The 23783-nt window shown below is 39.8% G+C and overlaps 1 protein-coding gene and 1 long non-coding RNA gene across 9 annotated transcripts in view; one reads left to right on the top strand and one right to left on the bottom strand.

Moving 5' to 3' along the window:
• Window positions 1-23783, bottom strand: part of MKLN1 (muskelin 1) — a 392081-nt gene that overhangs the window by 197777 nt on the left and 170521 nt on the right. For 2 of the 8 annotated variants that reach the window (XM_061415392.1, XM_061415395.1), the window contains exon 1: window positions 18467-18604. The exons of 2 other annotated variants lie outside the window; for them this stretch is intronic. In XM_061415392.1, the coding sequence (XP_061271376.1) occupies window positions 18467-18564 (98 nt within the window). In that variant the 5' untranslated portion in view covers window positions 18565-18604. Of the gene's footprint in view, window positions 1-18202; window positions 18252-18466; window positions 18613-23783 lie in introns of those variants that run through there. 4 more of the 8 variants (XM_061415398.1, XM_061415394.1, XM_061415400.1 and 1 more) reach the window with 4 other exon arrangements.
• LOC133246763 (uncharacterized) overlaps window positions 18683-23783 on the top strand; it is a 65727-nt gene continuing 60626 nt past the window's right edge. Inside the window, exon 1 of the long non-coding RNA XR_009736163.1 lies at window positions 18683-19301. This is a non-coding gene — a long non-coding RNA (uncharacterized LOC133246763). The remainder of the gene's footprint in view (window positions 19302-23783) is intronic.

Raw genomic sequence — 23783 nt, 5'->3', positions numbered from 1 at the left:
TCCCATCACTTCATGGCAAACAGATGGGGAAAGTGGAAAAGTGGCTGACTTTACTTTTTGGGGCTCCAAAATCACTGCAGATGGTGACTGCAGCCATGAAATTAAAAGACGCTTACTCCTTGGAAGGAAAGTTATGACCAACCTAGTTAGACAGCATATTAAAAAGCAGACATTACTTTGCCAACAAAGGTCAGTCTAGTCAAGGCTATGGTTTTTCCAGTGGTCATGTATGGATGTGAGAGTTGGACTCTGAAGAAAGCTGAGTGCTAAAGAATTGATGCTTTTGAACTGTGGTGTTGGAGAAGACTCTTGAGAGTCCCTTGGACTGTAAGGAGATCCAACCAGTCCATCCTAAAGGAGATCAGTCCTGGGTGTTCATTGGAAGGACTGATGCTGAAGCTGAAACTCCAGTACTTTGGCCACCTGATGCGAAGAGCTGACTCACTGGAAAAGACCCTGATGCTGCGAAAGATTCAGAGCAGGAGAAGGGGATGACAGAGGATGAGATGGTTGGATGGCATCACTGATTCAATGGACATGGGTTTAGGTGGACTCCGGGAGTTGGTGATGGACAGGGAGGCCTGGTGTGCTGTAGTTCATGGGGTCGCAAAGAGTCAGACACGACTGAGGGACTGAATTGAATTGAATAGTCAAAATTTTATGTTATTCATGCTTTTCTTTAAGCTTTCCCTACAGAATTTTAACTAATGTATTATAATATTCTACTGTACTGCAGAGTTGTTTATATTCACTCTCTATGACTTCTCTGGGGGGAAAAAAAAGAGTATAAATTAAACTTTTTTAGCTTTGGTCACATTTTTAAAATTTCTTCTGGACACTATTATAAATACAGTATGTACCACATTAATATAAATATAATATGCACATTGACAGACAAGATTAAATGTGGGGTAAAATGGTATTAAAAATTATTTTCAAAGATATTATGAGCAGTATTTTTCCATTTTTTTTACAATTAATTCATGTATATACAGGTAAATATCACTATCAGAATAAAGTGAAATTCAGCATCAAGTCTATTTTGCAGATGTATGTACTGAAAATTTCACTTACACAAATACATGGGAACAGAAGGAATTTCTGCTAGTACTGTTAATTTTTTTACTACCTTCAGAATTATATGTCAAAAATTACATGATGAGCTATCATTAAAAATTACTGTTTATGCTCTACCAACAAACAGGTTGGTTTAGATCTTCCTTTTGTTTAAAAAGAAAGAATTGAGAGCCACTTATTTTACAACTAGACTTTTTTTTGTCATTCACCTTCTCAACTTCAATACTTTTACATCAGTCCTTTGTCTGCACTCTGCAGATTCTTACATTCTATGGAATAGATGAGAAGCATGCCTATTTTGCAATTGAGAAATAGGATATGGGACAGCTAGAAGTCTTCAAAGTGCAGGCAAATCACCTGGGGTTCTTGTTAAAAATGCAGATTATGACTCAGTAGGTCTGGGGTGTGTCTGAGATTCTGCGTTTCTAACAGTTTAATTCAGTTCAGTCGCTCAGTCGTGTCTGACTCTTTGCGACCCCATGAATCGCAGCACGCCAGGCCTCCCTGTCCATCACCAACTCCTGGAGTTTACTCAAACTCATGTCCATCTAGTCGGTGATGCCATCCAGCCATCTCATCCTCTGTCGTCCCCTTCTCCTCCTGCCCCCAATCCCTCCCAGCATCAGAGTCTTTTCCAATGAGTCAGCTCTTCACATGAGGTGGCCAAAGTACTGGAGTTTCAGCTTCAGCATCATTCCTTCCAAAGAACAAGTACCTCGTAAAGGCAATGCTGCTGGTAAGTGGGCCACGCTTTTTAGTAGCAAGGGCCTAAACCAGAGGCAGGTTCTCAGGCTTGTCAATTTTTAAGAGAACAGACAATAATAACAAAACTCAGGAAACTGAATCCTTCAAACTATTTTTGCCAACATACCCCCTGGAAAGTCTACATGTACTCCCAGGAATAAGCATGCCCCAATCTGAAGATTGCTACTCAAAATCAGTTACTCAAAATCAACGAAATCAGCTACTCAAAATCAATGAAAATTACTGGGTTTTAAGAGTGCTTCAAAAAATTTTTTTAGTTTTACTGAAATATATTTGATTTACAATGATGTGTTTAATTTCTGCTGTATAGCATAGTGACTCAGTTATACATGTATTTCTTTTCATATTCTTTTCCATTATCATTTTTCACAGGATATTAAATATAGTTCCCTGTGCTATGCAGTAAGATCTTGTTGTTAATCAGGTGTTTAAATTTTTAAATTTTAAACCATTGACTTTAGCCACATCACTCTTCTACCTAAATTATTTGATGATGCCACATTTTCAAAAAAATAAAATGCAAACTCACCAACAAGGAAATGGGCTTTCCAGGCGGTGCTAATAGTAAAGAATCCACCCACCAATGCAGAAGATGAAATACAGTCCCACACAACCCCTACTTTTTATTTTTAATGTATTATTTATTTAAATAAAATTTAAAACTCTGGGCAATGTCCAAAGAACAGACATTAAAAAATAAAAATCAACACAATTACTACATCCCAAGATAATCACTGTTAAGACTTCAGTTAATTTGTTTGCAGCCTTTTCTATATGACTAAGCATACAAATATATGTGTATGTTTAAAGATAAATTGGAGAAACCATTTGAAAAGGCTTTTTTAATGTTTTTTATATAACATTATATCTGAAAGATTTTCTCTATATCATTAAAAAATATTCTAAAACTTACTTTTTAATGGCAGCCAAACAGTCCATCATAATCTCAAAAAAATTATTCTGTTAAATCTAGTAAATCTCAGGACAACATACGTCTATCAATAATATTAGATTTTTGCTAGAGGATTAATTTGCAATCCATACATTATATTTTAGATAAATATAAACATAATCACTGCCCAAAATGCCATGGAAAAGCAGGTTAGAATACCATTAAAAAATTCAAAATATCTTACTAAGTTTCCCTGAAAAAATTGTTAGGTAGTTAGAATAGGAAAAAGGGAGTCCAAAATGGTGGTGGCTAAAAGACAAGGCAGGGAAATGCCCGCGAACACAGAACAAAGGAAGGTCTGAGGACCTGAGTGAGGACCTCAGGTAGAACAAACAGCACTCCCGGCTAGCCCAATTTACACAGGGCAGGCCCAGGGCGGGGAGAAAAAACAGATAAAAAGAGGAGCCAAAAGGCCGGGGTCTCTCTCTCTCTCTCTCTCTCTCTCTTCGGGTCTTATGGGCAGTCATGCCCTCAGGCCTCGAGGATGTAGTTTCCTTTATTTTCTAAATAAAACGGAGCTGTAACACTGGTCCATCCAAGAGCCCTAACGCTGGCCAGTCTGAGGGCTATAATGCTGGTCCATTGCTTCCAATTTTTGTTGTGATGAGACAGAACCCAGGAAATTACACACTCCTCCGACAGAATGAAATACAATTCAGAGTTTTGTTTTCATTATACCTAAATTTCTGCATAGAGAGAGAAAAGCTTCTTAAATGCATATGTGATAAGTGAATGCTTATGTCTTCCAATATGCAAAATCATAAAGGAAGTATAAATAAACAGAGGAGTTCACTGAAAAATAATGGATATGATAAATGTTAGCTCTTTGGTAGGGAATATAAGCTAGTGACTTTGGAATACTATCAGAAAAGCTTCCTTCAGTATATAGTATCTTTTGTAACTGATATATGAAACAAACCTGAATAAAAACAAAGATTAACTTAACACATTTTAAAATGGTGAATCTGGAGGGAAATGTGGGCAAGGACACCAGTCCACGTGTGTAATATATGGAAGAAGCGCCTGACCAATGACCCAGCCTGTATCAAGTGCCCTGTACACTGTCTGGGCTAAGTCTAGCTCCAAGCACCTTTCTGGCTCTAATATGCTACACTAACTCCACAAGCTCCAAATGTTAACCTAATTTCCCAAAGAGCAATTGCTAAATACACACAAGGGTAAATATAAATCCTGCATTCAAAGAATTTAAAGCATGGTTAAATAAATTGTATCTGTACACAAAGGAAGTCACAGCTCATTTACCTCTTTCAGGAAGTCTCCCCTCAAGCCCATGTAAACAACAGATGCTTCATCCTCTGAATCTCACTTCTGATTTCTGTAACATTTACTGCTTTTGTCATTCATCTGAACTCAGATGAACTTTTTTGCTACCTTCTACTGCACTATTAAATGTACATATAGTTCATCACCAGAAATAAATAATATTAAATTAAATGATAAATAAATACTCTCTCATAACTTCAAAGAGGCCTAGTTGTTACTCAGGAGTTAGAGGTACCTAATAATTTGTTTGTTCCAATAATATTCACTGGAAGGACGGATGCTAGAGCTGAAACGCCAATATTTTGGCCACCTGATGCGAAGAACTGACTCATTTGAAAAGACCCTGATGCTGAGAAAGATTGAAGGCAGGAGTCTGAGTAAACTCCGGGAGTTGGTGATAGACAGGGAAGCCTGGCATGCTGCAGTCCATGGGGTCACAAAGAGTCAGACACGACTGAGTAACTGAACTGAACTGAATAATTTGTTTATGGCACAGACAGCCAAAAATGTGAAAAGCCATAATTGTGATTTAAATACCACAATGTAGCAATAACAATAAAAAACACCAAGTCTTCTTTAACCTGTCACCCAAAGTAGCATTTGAGGTTGGAGAAAATGGAGATGGTAATAGATGTCAAAGACTTAAACTTTTAGACTTTGATGATATGTGAATTTTACAATCACCTGAAATTTTAAAAGAAACTGTTCTGTCAAACTTGACATCATTTTCAGCTCTTTTAAAATTTATGCCTCAGTTTGTTTAAGAATTCATAAAAAAGTTTCATAAATATCTCCCATTCAGTATTTTACACGTTAACAAACTATATAAATTTTAGGGGGGAAAATAATGATTTTCAATTAACATCCCCATCATGAACTACTTACCAAAGTATGTGTGAATATATGTTATGTCTCCAAGTAAAAATGTACACTGATAAGTAGGTAAGTAACTTAAAAGATGAAGACATGGAGCCAATCCACACACATGCATTCTGAACAAAAATAAAAGAAGATAAAGGACTAGATCAACTGTGACAGAAAGTTCTTAGAGTAACAGACTTGAAGTCAAGCAATTTGCCATCTAATTCCAGATGGTCATTCTCCTCACAGGGCTTCAACTCATATGCACTAATCAGTCCGACAAAATTTTAATACCAACAACAAAATATCAACCAACAATAGCCTGGCAGTTCCTTAAACAGTTAAACACAGAATTACCATATGACCAAGAAATTCTACTCATAGGCATTTACCCAAAGAAAAACATAAAACCACACAAAACACTTGCACACAACTTTTTACAGCATCATTATTCATAAAAGCCAAAACAGTGGATACAACCTAAATGTCCATCTACTAATGAATGGATAAAAATGCAGTATATCCATACAAGAGAATACCTGTCACAAAAAGAATGTAGTACTGATACATCCTACACGCTACAACATTAATGAACCTTAAAAACAATACGCTAAGTGAAAGAAGCCAATTACAAAGAACACATATTATATAACTTTATATAAAATGTCCACAATCTACAGAGACAGGAAAATCTATACAGAAAGTAAATTACTGGTTGCTTAAGGATAAGAAAGTAAGCAGGTCATAACAAAGGGTATAGTTTTCTTTCTGAGATTATGAAAATGTTCTAAAATTTACTGCAGTGATGTTATACATATCTCTGAACATACTAAAAGCCACTGAATTGTACTTTTTAAGTAGCTGAATGCATGGGATGCAAATTACCAATCCCAAAACATTGTTAAGTCAACTAACTTTTTATATTACTTTTTATATTTCATATTAAATACATATATTCAAGGAATTGGAGGAAATGATCCTTATCTGAAAACTAATCAGAATATTCATAATATATTCTAAAACTATTAAAAGCTATTAGCCAAATCAGGTTCTGTGATAAACTATGCTTTAAAGTTCTCAAGGTTTCATTGGAAAAACTGCCTAAAAGAATTTTAAATAATCTTAACAATAAAAAAATTCTTAAAATACCAAGATAGATAAGAAGCTTTCTTGTCCAAGTCCTTCAAAACGCAACATCCCCAGCCCAAGACAATCAATTTCACTTAAAACATTCTCTGAAATTGCTAAAAATTATGAAAACCATGAAAATTTATAGCACAGATTTAAAGCTTATCATTAAAACTAATTATTTAATATTTTTAACATAGCCAGTATATGACTCCATGTAGCCCCAGAATAAAACTCTATTAAAAGAAGAAAAGTAGTCAAGGTGCTTAGTTAATTAACTCAGTCATGCACTTAATAAACACTATGCTGGACTAGTGGCTCATCTGGTCAAGAATCCGCCTGCAGTGTGGGAGACCTGGGTTCGATCCCTGGCTTGGGAAGATCCCCTGGAGAAGGGAAAGGCTACCCACTTCAATATTTTGGCCTGGAGAATTCCATGGACTGTATAGTCCATGGGGTCCCAAAGAGTTGGACACGACTGAGTAACTTTGACTCACTCACTCCTGCTGGACTACAATGACGGCGGGGGGAGAAATTTCACAGTCCTTATGGAGCTTGTGGTCTAACTGGCGGACAGCTATAAATCAAATAATTATACAAATAAATCCATAATTATAAACTGTATGAAGTGATACATGAGAGGGGTATATATCTGTAAGAACGCATTTAACTACAGGGGCAGAGAAGGGTGCAGAGTTCTTTGGTGGGATGGGATCAGTCATATAGTCCTATGAGAGTGACATTCCAGCTGATAGCTGAATAATAAGTAAGAGTTAGGTTTTGGGACTCTTTTGATCACACTGCTGCTGCTGCTAAGTCGCTTCAGTCGTGTCCGACTCTGTGCGACCCCATAGACAGCAGCTCACCAGGCTCCCCCGTCCCTGGGATTCTCCAGGCAAGAACACTGGAGTGGGTTGCCATTTCCTTCTCCAATGCATGAAAGTAAAAAAGTGAAGTTACTCAGTAGTGTCTGACTCTTAGCGACTCCATGGACTGCAGCCTACCAGGCTCCTCTGTCCATGGGATTTTCCAGGCAAGAGTACTGGAGTGGGGTGCCATTGATCACACTACTTAAATCAAAAGGGAAGAAAGGGGACAATGAAAGGAAGGGGAAAGGAGACATATTCAAGGATGCTTAAAATAATTTAACCTTTCTATTTATCCAAAACAATAGCCTTAACAACAAATACATTGTTGCCATTGTTGTTGCTTAGTCGCTCAGTGGAGTCCAACTCTTTTGCCACCCCATGGACTGTAGCCCAGCAGGCTTCTCACTTCATGGGGACTTCTCAGGCAAGAATACTGAAATGGGTTGCCATTTCCTTCTCCAGAGGATCTTCCTGACCCAGAGATGGAACCTGTGTCTCCTGCATTGGCAGGTGAGTTCTTTTTCTTATTTACTTTTATTGATAGATAATTACAATATTGTCACAGTTTTTGCCATACATCAGTATGAATCAGCCACAGGTATATACGTGTCCCCTCCATCCTGATTGCCCCTCCCATCTCCATCACCACCCTACCCCTCCAGGTTGTCACAGAGCACTGGCTGTGGATGCCTGGCAGGTGGATTCTTTACCACTGAGATGATAACTATAATAAATACCAGTCAGCTTGAAGAAGTGTGAGGATATTTTTAAAGTATTAAATACTAACAATATTTACAACTCAAAAAATTTACATTGGACCCAAGCTCCTTCTTTTAAACAATGCTTTCACATAAATATTCCCATGGAAGTTCTAAAAAAAAAAAAGATAAATAATACAAAAATCATATTTTAGGAAGGGAAATAACTATATATACTACGAAGCAAGGCAAAGGCTATCAGAGTTGGGCTAAGAGAACACAAGGTCATAACAAACATCCTCTTCCAACAACACAAGAGACGACTTTACACATGGACATCACCAGATGGTCAATACCAAAATCATTCATCATATTCTTCACAACCGAAGATGGAAAAGCTTTATACATTCAGCAAAGACAAGACCTGGAGCTGAAGGTGGCTCAGATCATGCTCATTACTGCAAAATTCAGGCTTATATTGAAGAAAGACCATTTGGGTATGACCTAAATCAAATCCCTTGTGATTACACAGTGGAAGTGATGAATAGATTCACGGGATTGGAGCTAGTAGACAGAGTGCCTGAGGAACTATGGACAGAGGTTCATAACACTATACAGGTGGTGGTGACCAAAACCCCCAAAAAAAGAAATGCAAGAAGGTAAAATGGTTTTCTGAGGCGGCCTTACAAATAACTGAAAAAAGAAGAGAAGCAAAAGGCAAAGGAGAAAAAGAAAGGTATACCTAACTGAATGCAGAGTTTCAGAGAACAGCAAGAAGAGATAAGACAGCCTCCTTAAGTGAACAATGCAAAGAAATAGAGGAAAACAATAGAATGGGGAAGACTAGAGATCTCTTCAAGAAAACTGGAGATACCAAGGGAACATTTCATGCAAAGATGGGCACAATAAAGGACAGAAATGGTATGGACGTAACAGAAGCAGAAGAGATTAAGAGGAGGTGGCAAGCATACACAGAACTATACAAAAAAAGGACTTCATGAACCGGATAACCACAATGCTGTGGTCACTCATCTAGAGCCAGACATCCAGGAGTGTGAAGTCAAGTGGGTCTTAGGAGACATTACTATGAAATAACTAGTGGAGGTGATGGAATTCCAGCTGAGCTATTTCAAATCCTAAAAGATGATGCTGTTAAAGTGCTGCATTCAATACACTAGCAAATTTTGAAAAGTCAGCAGGGGCCACGGGACTGGAAAAGGTCAGTTTTCATTCCAATCCCAAAGAAAGGCAATGCCATAGCATGTTCAAACTACCATACAACTGCATTCATTTCACATGCTAGCAAGGTAATGCTCAAAACCCTTCAAGCTAGGCTTCAACAGTACCTAAACTGAGAACTCCAGATGTACAAGCTGGATTTAGGAAAAGCAGAGGAACCAGAGATCAAGCTGTCAACATTGGCTGGATCATGGAGAGAGCTAAGTAATTCTAGAAAAACATCTACTTCTGCTTCACTGACTATGTTAAAGTCTTTGATTGTGTGGATCACAACAAACTGTGGAAAATTCTTAAAGAGATGGGAGTACCAGACCACCTCACTTGTCTCCTGAAAAACCTGTATGCAGGTCAAGAAGCAACAGTTAGAACTGGACATGGAACAATGGACTGGTTTCAAATTGGGAAAGGAGTATGTCAAGGCTGTATACTGTCACCCTGCTTATATGCAGAGTACATCATGTGAAATGCCAGGCTGGATGAATCATAAACTGGAATCAAGACTGTATATTGTCACTCTGCTTACATGCAGAGTACATCATGTGAAATGCCAGGCTGGATGAATCATAAGCTGGAATCAAGACTGCCCGGAGAAATATCAATAACCTCAGATATGCAAATGATACAACCCTGATGGCAGACAGTGAAGAGGAAGTAAAGAACCTCTTGATGAAGGTGAAAGAGCAGAGTGAAAAGGTTGGCTTAAAACTCAACATTCAAAAAAGGAGGATCTCAGCATCCAGTCCCATGATATCATGACAAATAGAAGAGGAAAAAGTGGAAGCAGTGACAGATTTTATTTTCTTGGGCTCCAAAATCACCGCAGACAGTGACTGCAGCCATGAAATTAAAAGATGCTTCTACCTTGGAAGAAAAGCTATGACAAACCTAGACAGCATATTAAAAAGCAGAGACATTACTTTGCCAACAAAGATCCATAGTCAAAGCTATGGTTTTTTCAGTAGTCATGTATGGATGTGGGAGTTGGACCATAAAGAAGACTGAGCACCAAAGAATTGATGCTTCAAATCATGGTGCTGAAGAAGACTCTGAGAGTCCCTTGGACAGCAAGGAGACAAACCAGTCAGTCCTAAAGGAAACCAACCCTGAATTTTCTTCATTGGACGGACTGATGCTGAAGCTCCAATCCTCTGGCCACCTGATGCAAAGTGCCAACTCACTGAGAAAGACCCTGATGCTGGCAAAGATGGAAGGTGGGAGGAGAAGAGTGTGGCAGAGGATGAGATGGTTGGATGGCATCACCAATTCAATGGACATGAGTTTGAGCAAACTCTGGGAGAAGGTGTGCTGTAGTCCATGGGGTTGCAATGAGTCGGACACAACTTAGCTACTGAACAACAACAATGACAAACGTTAAACTCTCAATTTCTGGACCTCAGAAACAAATAAGTCTCAAAAGAGTCAATAAATATTTAAAACAGCTGCTAACAAATAATGTTATTTATAGTCCCTAAATTTTCCCACCAGATATTAGGAATAAGCAGTTACGGTATCTAAAGGCAAAATGATGGAAAACATTGAGCAAAAATATGTGGGGCCCAGGTGTTAGGACAGTACATTAACATAACCATGAAGAATTCAGAAGCCTACAAAATGTAAGTCTACTCCATAAGTACCAAACCCAGAAAGATTTTTGCTTTTGGTTATGACAGAATAGCCCACAGCAGACCAACATCACCTTTTATAACCAGAAAAGCTGTAAAGTTCTTAAGGTATCAGAGACTTTCTGAGGTAGTCAGGATTTGAAATAACGAAGAACTTGTTAAAAGGAGCCCCAGATTCTGTGCAGCTTTCCCTCTCAGGGCATTCCGGCTATTTCTTTAATGGCACAGAAGAGGGGCTGAGGGACTTCCTGGGTGGTTCAGTGGCTAAGACTCCATGCTCCGAATGCAGGGGACCTGAGTTCAATCCCTGGTCAAGGAACTAAATCGCATAGGTCACAACTAAAAATTCCATGTGCCAAAACTAAGACCCAGTGCAGCCAAATAAACAATAAATTAAAAAAAATTTTTTAAGATACGGAGCTGAGAAGCCAAGAAAGGACAGCTGCTAAAGGGCAGAAAAGTCAGCAGAGGTTTTGGGATTTTCAAGGAGGTAAAGGGACAAAACTTGGTAAGTGGATCTTGCCATGACATACCAGACTTGAGGGATTAAGATCCTATAGAAAAGGAAGGTATAAAAGAACAAACCTGACAATGTGTACTGATTTTCCTCTTAAAGCATTTGTCAACTCCTAAAACGAAAAAAGCAAAAAGCTAAAAAGCCAGCAGAAAACAACTGAAAGTAAGGAGCTCCTGCTTTTAAGAGTCGCATGCTGTTGGGAATGCAAAAGCAGAGGAAGCCCGAGAAACACCCAGTCTCTCAGCTGCTCCCTGGAGGGCTACCAAAGTTGTACAAGACAGATGTTCACAAAATCTGAACCCAGCCTCAAGTCAGCTCAATTCCGAACTGTTGAGGTGAATCAGCCACCATTTTACCTGCCTGCCAGAAGATGAGAGAACCTTCTCTAGAGAAATGCTAAAACAGTATACGCAACTAACTATAATTTCTAATTGTATCTAAAATTCTAAATATAATGTCTGGTATTTAATCAAAAGTTACTCCCCAAAATAATGGTAATAATAATAACAACCACCAAGATAAAAATGTGTGAAAAAAGAAACTAGAAAGAGACCTAAAAGTGATTCAGACAGTGGAGTTTTCAGACAGACTCTTAAGCAATTTGGCTGATGTCAAGAAAACAGACCACAATATGGAGATTTTCACCAGAGAATTAGAATCTATTTTTTAAAAGAGGGAAAATCAAACGAAAAGTCTAGCACTAAAAAAAAATAGCTGAAATCAAGAATAAAATAAATGGGATCAAAAGCTGACAAGGCATGCCAGAATAGAGGACTAGTGAACCTGGAGCACAGGTTAGTAAAGCCTATCCAGAATGAGAAACAAGCAGAAGGAAAAAAAAAGATTAAAAAACAGAAAAAAGCATAAAGGATATACAGGACAAGACAAAAGGTATAGTATGGATTTAAGCAAAGTCAGAAAAGGAAGAAGGAAAAAAAGCGGGTAGAAAGAATATTTGAAAAAATTAGTTTGGAAATTTTTTTCTGAACTAATGAGAGTCATACTATAAATTCAAGAGGTATCAGAAACCCCAAACAGAATAAATACAAACAAAACCATTCTTAGGTGCTAATAGCTACATTTCTAAAATTAAAATCTATTGGGGGGAATTCTCTGGTGTCTCAGTGGTAAAGAATTTGCCTGCCAATGCAGGGGACACGGATTCAATCCGCGGTCCGGGAAGATCCCACACGCCATGGAGCAGCTAAGCCCGTGTGCCACATCTACTGAGCCTGTGCCGTAGAGCGCAGGAGCCCCAACATCTGAAGCCTACGTGCCTTACAGCTGGTGCTCCACAGAAGAGAAGCCACTGAGGTGAGAAGCCGCACTGCAACTAGAGCGGAGCCCAAGCAGCAACAAAAACCCAGCGCAGCCAAAGATAAATAAATAAAAGTATTTGTTTTAATCTACTGGAAAATCTCTCATAATTCCAAAGATGAGTAACTGAACAACTGAAAAAAAGCAAAGTCAGATCACCAGCAACAGCTGAAATGTATCTTATCAACATGCAGAACATCCTTGGATCAGCCTTAAAAAAAAAAGTTAATGCAAATAACAGAGCTATTTGCCTATCTGCCAAAAAAAGAAAAAAAAAGTAAACATAATACTAAACCTCCTAGTATTTGATCAAGATAAAAAGTATTGCTACATAGAAGGAAACTGACAATGCTCAGAGAACATATTCATAAAAATCGCAAAGATCCAATCCTAGGAGTCAGCTCCACAGATTCAATCTCCAGTTCATGATGCATATCAAACTTTTCCTATGTCCTGGTATCTTTATTTTCCTAAAGTTCTAAGACCACCAGACTGAAAATATCAGTCTTAGAACAATCAGTGAATAGTAAGGCTCCTAAGTCAGGCCAGTACTAATTTTAGTTTAGGGAAAGGGAAAAAGGAGTAGGAAAGAAAGAAAAAGCTTGACAGTCCCCAGTCTCCAGGGGACTCCAAATAACTCCAAACTAGGGATTCACAACTCCTGGGTTTCAGAAGCCTACAGGATTGTAACAAATTCTCAAATTTGTATGCACAGTAATCACTGCCTATATTCCAAACAAATAATAAATCTCACAAATGTGTTCTATTTTTCAAATGTATATGATTAACAAACTAAAAATCCATTTAAAAGCTAAAATAAACGAAGATGAGAGAGAAGAAAAAAGAAATGACAAGGAGCAATGTCACCTTTGAATTATGTAACCACTCGCTAGACATCTCTAAGGACCTATCTGACCAAAACCACATTCTTAACCCCAGATTACTAAGGATAATACCAAAGTAAAGCCAGGGTACATAGAAACAGTTTCCTACACCAACAGCAGAAAAATAATCTGATATCTTTAATCCAACAATTCAACATCTCAGATCTCTTCATAAATGAATTCAAGATTTGTTTCTATAAGGCAAAATGCCTTATTACTCCTAATGGCCAAAGAACAATAAAAACAAAACAAACTCAGGGAGCCTAAACATTCCAAAATAGGGGGTCAATGAAATAAAATGCCATAAAATCATAATACAGATAATATATCCATAACAAATGATAATATAAAAGAATATTTAATAACATGAGGAAATATTTATCACATATTAAGAAGGAAAAAGAATACAGAACAGCAACAGAGGGACAATATCAAACTGGAAAATAGATACAGACATAACGGAATATCTGGAATATTGCAGGGTGATTAGCTATCTCTGGGTGGTAGGATTGAGAATAATTTAAATTTTGTTTCTATGAGTCTATTTTGCAAATATTCCTCCCATAACTCAGGATGGGTGTTTTTTGGCAATTAGAAAAACATATTCACTTTTAAATGTAAAATTTTAAAATAGCTGAAATAGGTTCATCTCTCTTCTAAAATGCAAATCAGTGTTTTTTATTATTTTATTTATTAATTTATTTACTTTTCTTGGCTGCGCTGAGTCTTTGTTGCTGCGTGAGCTTTTCCCTAGTTGAGGTGAGCAGGGACAATGCTCTGGGTGTGGCTTCTTACTGCGGTGGCTTGTCCTTTTTTGGAGCACAGGCTCTAGCGTTGCGGGCTTCAGGAGTTGTGGCGCATGGGCTCAGCAGTTGCAGCATGTGGGCTCGACAGTTGTGGCTCCCAGGATCTAGAGCACAGGCTCTATACTTGTGGCACACAGGCTTAGTTGCTCCCCAGCACGTGGGATTTTCCTGGATCAGGAATCAAACTCGTGTCTGATTCGTTACCACAAAGCCACCCAGGAAGCCCTGAGATACGTTCATCTTTTATTCTACATACAGTTTTAAATAATGTTTGATTTTAATACAAAAGACTAACAGACAAAAAAAGGTTAACATTTCAAAATGTATCCAATTTTACTACCTAAACTAATGAAGTCCTTCACTATATGTAAACAAGAGAAGGATCATCCCATATTAATAAAATTACTTAACATGTACATATACTTTCAAAGGTCCTCCCAATTTTTATATTAATACATTAAAACTTAAATGTCAAGATAATATAGTATATCTAAATATCTTTCCCTCTCTCCATTCTAACTTATAGCACTTTTTAATCTGTATTCCCAATTAGGAACATATTACAGCCATGTAAAACACTGAAGCAGCTTTGATAACAGAGGTCAGGAAGTCCAAGATCAGAGTCATATCTCCTACCCTTTCAGCTCTTAGAAATAGACAATTTATCTTACCTCTCTGAACCCCAGTTTCCCTAGCTATAAAAGAGAATGATAATATTTATCATAGAGTTTTTCTGAAGACGAAATCAAGGAAACATGTTAAGTCCTAAACACGGTGCCTGATTCATTAGGAGGTACTCAGAGGGGTGATTACTAGAGGCACACACAAGAGTTTTTAAATCTGAGAACCTGCCAAGCCTCCTGAAAACTCTGACCTTGGGCAAGTTACTTGACCTATAAGGACCTTGGTTTCCTCGTATGCAAAACAGATACAATAATACCTATCCACCAGGTTTGCAGTTAAGGATTTGGTAAAATTATATACAAAAATCATCTTGCATACAGTAGGTGCTCCAAAAATTGTAGTATCACTATTAGCAAGAACAATACACATCTGAGTACAGAGATCAGCAGTTTATAAAATATTTTTACATATAAGAGTGCATCTAAGAATTAACCATCATTTAAACAGATGCATTTCTCTTAATTCCCAGAGTAGCTGTAAACTTCAGAAAAAGGTAAAACACAAGCAAACTTTTTAAGCACACTGAAAAGTCAAAGGCTACTTCATTAGTTTCAAAATAAAATTGTGTTATCTATAATGCAATCTGCTGTAACATTTTTGAAGTCCAAATAAAACTAAAAGGGTTAGAAGAAAAATGTTCTTTACTGCCTTTGAAAGAAAAAGTTTAAGTCTTTAGAAAAAAAATCTAAGATCTGAATTTTTCTTTTCTTTTTTATTTTATGACTTCACAATATCTTTCAGAACTAAAATGTAAGTGCCTTTAATACAATAACCCTTTCAAATCTTCTCCACCTTTGTGCAAAAGCAGAACAGCTCCAAAGTTAAGACCAAGCCTGACTGCCTGAGTTCAAATCCTGATTCTGTACAGGAGTTAAACTTGACCAGAGGCAAATTTTCATGTCTCCATGTCTGTTGCTTCAGCTGAAAATGAAGACTTCTCACATAACTGCTGTGAGGATGAAATGAGTTAATACACTTATGGGTTCATAAGAGAGCCTAGCAAATGGAAGGCACACTATGTTCCCCATTGTTGTTACTGACTCATTATTACCCTTCAAGATGCCTTGATCAGTGACTTATAATCAATAAATATTTGCTACTCTGTAGACAATTTCATTGCTAGTCGCTCAATCATGTCCGACTCTTTGCAACCCCATGGACTGTAGTCCACCAGGCTCCTCTGTCCATGGAATTCTGCTGGCAAGAATACTAGAGCGGGTAGCCATGCCCTTTTCCAGAGGATTATTCTCTGTTGGCTTAGATGGTAAAGAATCCACTTGCAATGCAAGAGATCTGGGTTGGACCCCTGGGTCAGGAAGATCCCTGCAGAAGGGAATGGCTACCAACTCTAGTATTCTTGCCTGGAGAATTCCATGGACAGATGAGCCCAGCAGGCTATAGTCCATGGGGTTGAAAAGAGTCAGACAGAACTGAGTGAACATTTTCACTTTTTTCCAGACAATTTCAACAAAAGGCTTTACTTAAAATTAGACTTTAACATGACTGTCACTGCCAGTAAATTAATTACTTAAATTAATTGCTGTTAAGACTTTAGGGCCAAAGTAAATAAAGTCAATCCCTTCCTTAAGCTTCCTAGCATACACAGCTACAACTTAGCCTTACTTGCCAATAGAAGTTCACAGTCATCCTTATTTGCAATTAGAAGTTCAGGTATGGCATACACCAATCCAGCAGACATGAAACTCTCAAACCCAAGATCCATAATACTCAACTCCTTCGAAGAAAAAGTTCAGGTTACTCCCCTATTATAATAGTTTAGTGCTTTAAAATAAAAACTATACTGCATAAGTCAACAGAATATCATAAAGACTAAAAACACAATAAATGAAATTGTTTGGAAGTTAAATATGCATTAAATACTAGTTTACAAATATATCTGAGAAAACTGCAATCGATTTCTCCTATTACAAATGGCTGTCTTAACTCCAAATTTAGTATGCTGTCCACTTCAAATCTGGGGCCAGGATAATGAGACAAAGTCAAAGTAAAGTTGCCATCCCACTAAATCACTGCCTGCTTAAAACCTATGTTTCCTTTTTATTCCTAACTCAGATTATGATACCCAAGTCTCACCCCATGAACAGAAATTTAAGGAGTGAAATCCTAGAAGCAGTCTAACTTGAAACCAGGAAAATGTTCCCAGAGTTATTAGATCAAACAATGCCAAACCATTTCCCAACTCTATGTGATCCTAACTTGGGTACAGAAAAATGATGATTACCTTCAGACTCAACTATTTGGTAAGCCCTGAAAATCAGAAGTCAAGTACCAAGGGACACATTTCAACTCCAGCTGAGAGCTGGAATGTTTACCTGGTTTACTCTCACATTAAAAGTTGGATGTCATTATCAATCAAGGACACAGTCACACAGCAGCCATTAACAGGACACACAGGCCACATCAGGCCACAGGTCACTTGGCATCCTTCACTGAACCACATCCTACTAAAGGCCTTACGGCCAACCCTCGACCTGGAGAACACGACAATGGGCTGGCAGTCAAGAGAGTCAGATTCTTGCGGTTATAGATCCATTTTTAGATTTTTGACTGATTTGACTAGAGAAATCACATTTGAGAAAGCGTGAAGAACTTTTGAAATACAGGTGGCAAACTTTTGAGTTATGCTTCACATATCTAGTCACTTTATTTGTTCAGTAACATAAAAACATATGATATGTAACTTGTTTTGCTCATAAAATCATTTCTGGACTTGTAAAATGATGGTCCAGGGGGACAATCAGCACTTTTCTTCAGGGTCTGCACGCATCTTAAAACCTCACTAAGCTCGTTTCTCTATCAGTATGTATTGATAAAACCGGAGTTCGCTTTGCTCCTTCTCTCCAAGACGAGCTAAAGCTAAATAAATACTGAACCAAAGTACTGTCAGCATTTCAGAAGCAATCTGCTACAGAAAAACATACAGTTCTTCTGCAATTCTTCTTAACACCTAAGTTGGAGATTCAGACCAAGCAAGTACTGGAAGTCAGATTCATTAAAGTCAGACTTTTTTGTTTGTATTTGAGCTTCTGGGCTGGGAAGTTGGTCTGTGTTTACATAAATCTAAGCTCTGAGCCATCATATAATGGAACTCTTCTGTAATGTCTCTCCTGCCCACTCTCTTTTTCAGAACTACCAACCGGAAAAGGTACCCTCTGCAAATCCTACAACGTATCCCCACTTGCAAAGACTTCACAACTTTTCGGCCGCCTGTGACTTTTACCACTCCTTTGGAGCTAATCACTTTTAATGACCACCGCCCCCCTCCCCCAGGAAGAATCACTCTACTCAGCCTTACACTTCGTCCCGGCAGCAACCGACTGAACCTTCCCCCCGCGTCTCCGGAGCCCTCGGCGCCCTTAAGACATCTTCACCAGTTTGTCCGCGGTCCCGACCCTGAGAGCCCCGACTCCTGCCTTCACGTCCCTGAGCTGCCCGCCCCCAAGCCCTTCTCAATTCCCAAACACGGCCGCAGCATCACCTGGCTCCCCGCTGTCCTACGCGTCCCGGCGCCGCCACACACCTCGCCCCTTTCACCCAGACCTTGCTCTCCGAATCCTAACCCCTCCCCGAGGCGGGGGCTGGCAAGGGCTCTTGGCAGCTGCAATGAGACTCCGGAGGCCGCGCGTCCCCCTCACCAGGCCCCGCCTGGGCCTCTCGGCGCGGCTGCCCTCCACGGCCCCCCTGCCCGAGCCGTGCTTACGCCGAACAGTAGGGCAGCACGAGCCCAGGACTCGGCACTTACTCGGGAAGGTAGGTGGAGGAGAAGGAGCTCCACTTGTGTAGCGCGTAGGGCAGAAGCCGGCACTCAGGCGCCGCAGCAACAGCCCCGCCAGCCGCCATCTTGTCAGCACCGAAGCAGCCGCCACCGACCGCCCGCCTAGCCGAGAGGAGGGAAGGGGCGTGGCCTGCACTTAAAGGGACCGCGGCCCGCCTGGGCGATCAGCTCTCCGAGTCTCGCGTCGTGAGCGCTGCCTGAAGCAGTGAGATGCACGAGGGGTGGCTATTCACTCTGGGGGTCTCCGCCGCTGAACTCTCCTGAATGACTGACTGGAGGAAACTGGCCCTGGAGGGAGAGCACCTGAGGGGCTCTCCAGTGGGGCTTGTAAAGGAGTGGCTTAAATGACTTTTCTTGAAAGCAGAGGTAAGGGAAAGGCCAAAAATATTGTGAAAAGAAATAAATTGTAGTTGTGGGCCAGGATGGGAAAATGAGAAGAACTTGGAGAAGGGACCGCCAGTGAGACTGGAAACCACGGCTTACTGCAGTTTCTAAATTCTTTAAGGAAACGCATTGAAGGAAACCAGTGGCATAGCTAACGGCCCTTCCTTCTGGAGTTGTCCTGGTTTTAAATGTCTTGTCGCCTGGTCCACACAGTCACATGGAGACAGGAAGAGGAAAGTCTCGAGTGTCCTCTCGCCCTGCTCAGTTTTCAGTGTGTGAGGCCCTTCGTGGTAAGCATCTATTGGGAGCCCGCTCAGACCCGTCTTGCGCAATCCGTTTGCTCAGTAATGACATTCACCCAGAGGCCAGAAAAACCCTGAAGGAGTCGGGAAGCTGGGTGTCGTCATTCTTCCAGCTGGTAAGTCTGCCTACATTAAGCTGACAGATACTTATTTAGCCCCCAAATTCTGAAAGAGCAAGAGACTGAGAGTTTCAAGAACATGACCACAGAGGGACTAACAGCCCGTATGCTCGGAATTCCGTATGGTCATTGTGTGTGTGCTTAGTCGCTCAGTCGTATCCGACTCTTTGCGACCCCATAGAGTCATAGACCCCATAGACCTCTCAGCCCGCCAGGCTCCTCTGTCCATGGGATTCTCCAGGCAGGAATACTGGAGTGCGTTGCCATCCCCTCCTCCAGGGGAATCTTCCCAACCCAGGAATCAAACCCAGGTCTCCCACATTGCAGGCAGATTCTTTAGCATCTGAGTCACCAGGCAAGCCCATGGGCATCACACCGGCTTCTTATCAAAAAAAGGAACACTTGACTTGAAATATCTAGCAGCTTTAGGTCATGTTCCCATCAAATACCTGTTGGTTTAGCGTTGGGCATATCTATTCCTTGTCTTAGCCACTTCAACACCAAGAACTCTTCTCTCCTCGTCTAAGAGGTTCTACTCCTGCTGCACAGCATCTTCGTTTCCACCTGACCTGACTGATGGAAAAACTCAAGCAAAGCAGTTTTTTTTTTGTTTTTTTTTTTGTTTTTTAGTGAATGACCGAGTTGAAACACCTTGGTACTCTCTTTGTATTCTTTTCCCATTATAATCCTTAATCTGCCCAAAGTGATTAAGTACCCGAGTGGGTTGCCATTTCCTTTTCCAATCTGCCCAAACTTCCCCAAATCCTTTCCTGACTTCCAGCTTCCACAGGGGAGAGCTTGGTAGTGGCCTCCACTAGCATCTCAGATGGAGAATACCAAATAGAAAGGCAACAGTATGTTAATCTTTAAAAAATCATATGTGTTCTGTGTGTTGCAGCATGTTAGAAAAGTATTTGGTTCTTGACATAATGCTATAACCCCAGAAATGAAATTGGGACTACAGAGACAGTGGAAGAGGCCAGAGAAGGTAAATTAGTTCCAAAGATGATTAGTGGTTATTTGGGCAGGGGGAGAGGGGGGGAGATACTTTTAAGAGGAAAAGGTTAAGATAAAGGTTAAGATAATAACTCAGTTCAATTAGTTTGGGACTCGGAATTAGTTTTGGACTCTTTTCAGTGACTTTCTATTCCCTTCGGGTAACGCTGAAAGTCCTTAGCATAGGCCTTTCATATCCTGCTTTGATTACCTGTCTAGTCTTCCCTCTCTCCTTTCTCCTTTGCACTCCTTACTCCAGCCACACTAAACTAACACACTGACTGAATTGGCGCCTATAATTCTGTGCTCTCTCTGGTCTCTAGGGCTTAGTCTAAGCCAAGCTTGGAATACTCTCCCCACTTTCTTCATCTTGCTAAATTCTGCTTGTTTTCCAGATTATTTCATTCTGGAAAATTGGTTGTCATCACCTGTTTTGGGGTTAGGTGCCATTTTTTTTTTTACATTTCTCTTGTCACCTTGAGCTTCCTTCCTTATTGTAGCAAACATCACAATACATTTTGATTTCCTCTTTATTTCTCATTCTCTCCTCCTAAACTATAACTCCCTTGATGGTAGGATTCATGCATATTTTGTTCATAGATGTATGCTTAATCCTGTTAGTCTTGTGTATAGTGGGTGTTCAATAAATATTTATTGAAGAATGAATTAATTGTGCTAAAAAGGAATAAGAATGCCAGGGACTTCTCAAACTACAAAAATGTATCCCTGAGGTGTGATAGCCTCAGAGAATGTAAAGATCCAGGATAGCATGGCTTTCCTGCGCCACAGATTTCACAAATGGTACAATAATTTAAAGCATTCATATGTTAACAAAAATACAGATAGAGATGTTATGATTCTGAACCCAAAATTCATATAAATGTTAAAATGAAATAGAAGACTAAAGAAATTTCAAAATCTACGGAAGTCAGCCATAGTTCAGATCTCCTAAGGGTACGTATTTACCTCCTCTGCCTTTGGGGAATTGCCTTAGTTGATGGGGTTTATTGTAACGATACTGGGAAAGGCCTGGAAACTGTAGGCAGCCATTCTAGTTCCCCACACTCAAAGATTAGTATATATTGATGACCTCATGGAGAACTGGACAATGGATAATCATTTTTCAGGGATCAACAGGTCTAGTAATCCAGTTATCTTGTCATCTCCTAATAGAAATCTTCCTTTACTCCCTGATAATGTCTCAACATGTTTCTCATAACAAATACTGCTCAGAGAGAGTAACTGATTATATTTGGCTTATCACCATTCACTGTCTTTTCCTGCAAAAAAGAAAAAGATTTATTGACAGGCTGTGATATGCCAGGCCCTGTCCTAGAGGCTAGGGAGGCAGGGATAAACAGATAAGCCAGACAAGGACCCTGCTTTCATGAAGCTTACATCCTGACAGGCCAACATATAATAAATGTAGTAAACAAGTCAACTAGATAATTTTATTCTGCACATTTTCGGTGCTAATAAAAGACTATAGTGGAGTAATATTTAGATCAGATGGGAAACTGTCTCTAAGAAGGTAATGTTTGAGCTAATACCTGTGCAGTGCAAAAATGCCACCCATGCAAAGGCTGATAAAAAACATTCTGGGAAGAGAAAATAAGTAAGCTCTATGGGCCTGAGGGGAGAGAGGAATTGAAGAAGAAAGTGTAGTGGTAGCATAGTGATGGAGAGGGAGACTAGAATCAGAACACATAGGGCCCTAATAGTCGTGGTAAGGAGTCATGACATGGAAATGTGAAGGGGAAACCTGTAGGAGGATTCAAGCCATGTGATCCACTTCACATTTTGTACAAATCACTCTGCAAAACAGAAAATGGAATGGAAAGAGGCAAGAGTTGGAGGGAGGAGACTTGACAAGAGGTTAAGCCAAGGCAAGAAGTGATGGTGGCTTGCACTAACAGAGGAGGTAGAGAGAAGTGGTTGAATTGGCATGTATTTTGGGAGTAAAGCCAGCTAGACTTGCTGATGAGGGAGGGAAGGCAGGAAGAAATGAAAAGAGGATAATTCCTGGGTTTCATGTTTGCACCACTGAATAATTAGTGATGCTTTTAACTGAAAGAGGAAGATTTAGGGTTAGAACAGTTTTGAGGTAGAAGCAATCAAGAATTCTGACTTCAATGTACTATAATGGAAGCCTAATGGATATCCAAGTAGAATTGCCAAGCATCCAATGTGGGCATCTATATTGGTCAGTCTTATATCAGACCACCTCAAATAGGCACTTGACCTTCTTCATATCTCACCAATCAGTGCAAGCTTAGGCACTGATTCCTGGGTTAATCAATTTTTTTCTAAATAGCAGAGTCAGTATAGCTCTGGGTATAGCAGCTCTAGAAAGAAGAAACCATCTGTGGCAGCCTTCTGCAGAAGGGGATCAAGGGATACGGAGTAGTAAGGGAAAGAAACCCAGAGTATACATCAAAAATCTTGTTTGCAATCCCAGTTCAGCTACTTTTCCAGCTATGAGACCTTGGGAAAGTCACAACTTCTCAGCATCTCATTTTCCACTACTGCAAAGTGGCTGTAATAAAATCTGTCTACTTCATAGTGAAGGTTTGAAAATCAAGCAAAAGAAGAGGGCCTAGCTTGTTTGCTATAAGTTCTCATTTTAATTCTCACAAAAACTCTGAGAGAGAAATATTGTTATTCTCTTTTTCACAAATAAGAAAAATAAGACTCAGAAAGGTTAACTAATTGTTTGTTATCTTTAGTTTGCCCTTCTAGATGTGTAGGAGGGAGGAGAGTAAGCTTGGAGTGTGCCTTCCCCTGACCTCTCTAACTGTAAGCACAGTGGGCTGACTGTCCTTTCAACCAAAGGTCACAAGTCCTCCCAAGTGGCCTCTCTACACAGCTCTCTGGTACTGGGTTCCAGTAACCAACCCCTCCCCGTGCTCCCTGTGGTTTCCCAGTATGTTCTCAGATCTTTATAAATAGTCCCTTTATTAAACCTCTCCAATTGCCCAATTTGAGAATGCCATCTGTTTCCAGCTGGGACCCTAACTGTTACAGTAACTTATCCAAGGAAATATAGCTAGTCAGTAACAGAGCCAGAATCTCCGTTTCAAAGAGCCCATCTTGTTTGATAGGATCCCCATTCCTTTCAGGTGGGAAGAGATATTCAAAGATAGTGTTGCTAGTGTTGAAAGTGTCAGTTGCTCAGTCGTATCTGACTCTAACCCCATGGCCTGTAGCCTGCCAGACTCCTCTGTCCATGGAATTCCCCAGGCAGGAATACTGGAGTGGGTAGCCATTCCCTTCTCCAGAGGATCTTCCCAACCCAGGGATCAAACCCAGGGCTCCAGCATTGCAAGCAAATTCTTTACCGTCTGAGCCACCACGGAAGCCCATTCAAAGATAAGATATGGTCAAATAATAAAGAGTTTAAAAGCAAAACAAATCCAGCTGACTTTATTTCTAGGCAAAGGAACATAACCAATTGACTGAGAGGGAAAAGGTGTTTTTTAATTT

The sequence above is a fragment of the Bos javanicus genome, chromosome 4 (genome assembly GCF_032452875.1).
Source record: "Bos javanicus breed banteng chromosome 4, ARS-OSU_banteng_1.0, whole genome shotgun sequence".
In the NCBI taxonomy this organism is placed as follows: Eukaryota; Metazoa; Chordata; class Mammalia; order Artiodactyla; family Bovidae; genus Bos; species Bos javanicus.
The sequence above is the reverse complement of the archived record's forward strand: the minus strand, read 5'-3'. Positions and strand labels throughout refer to the sequence as shown.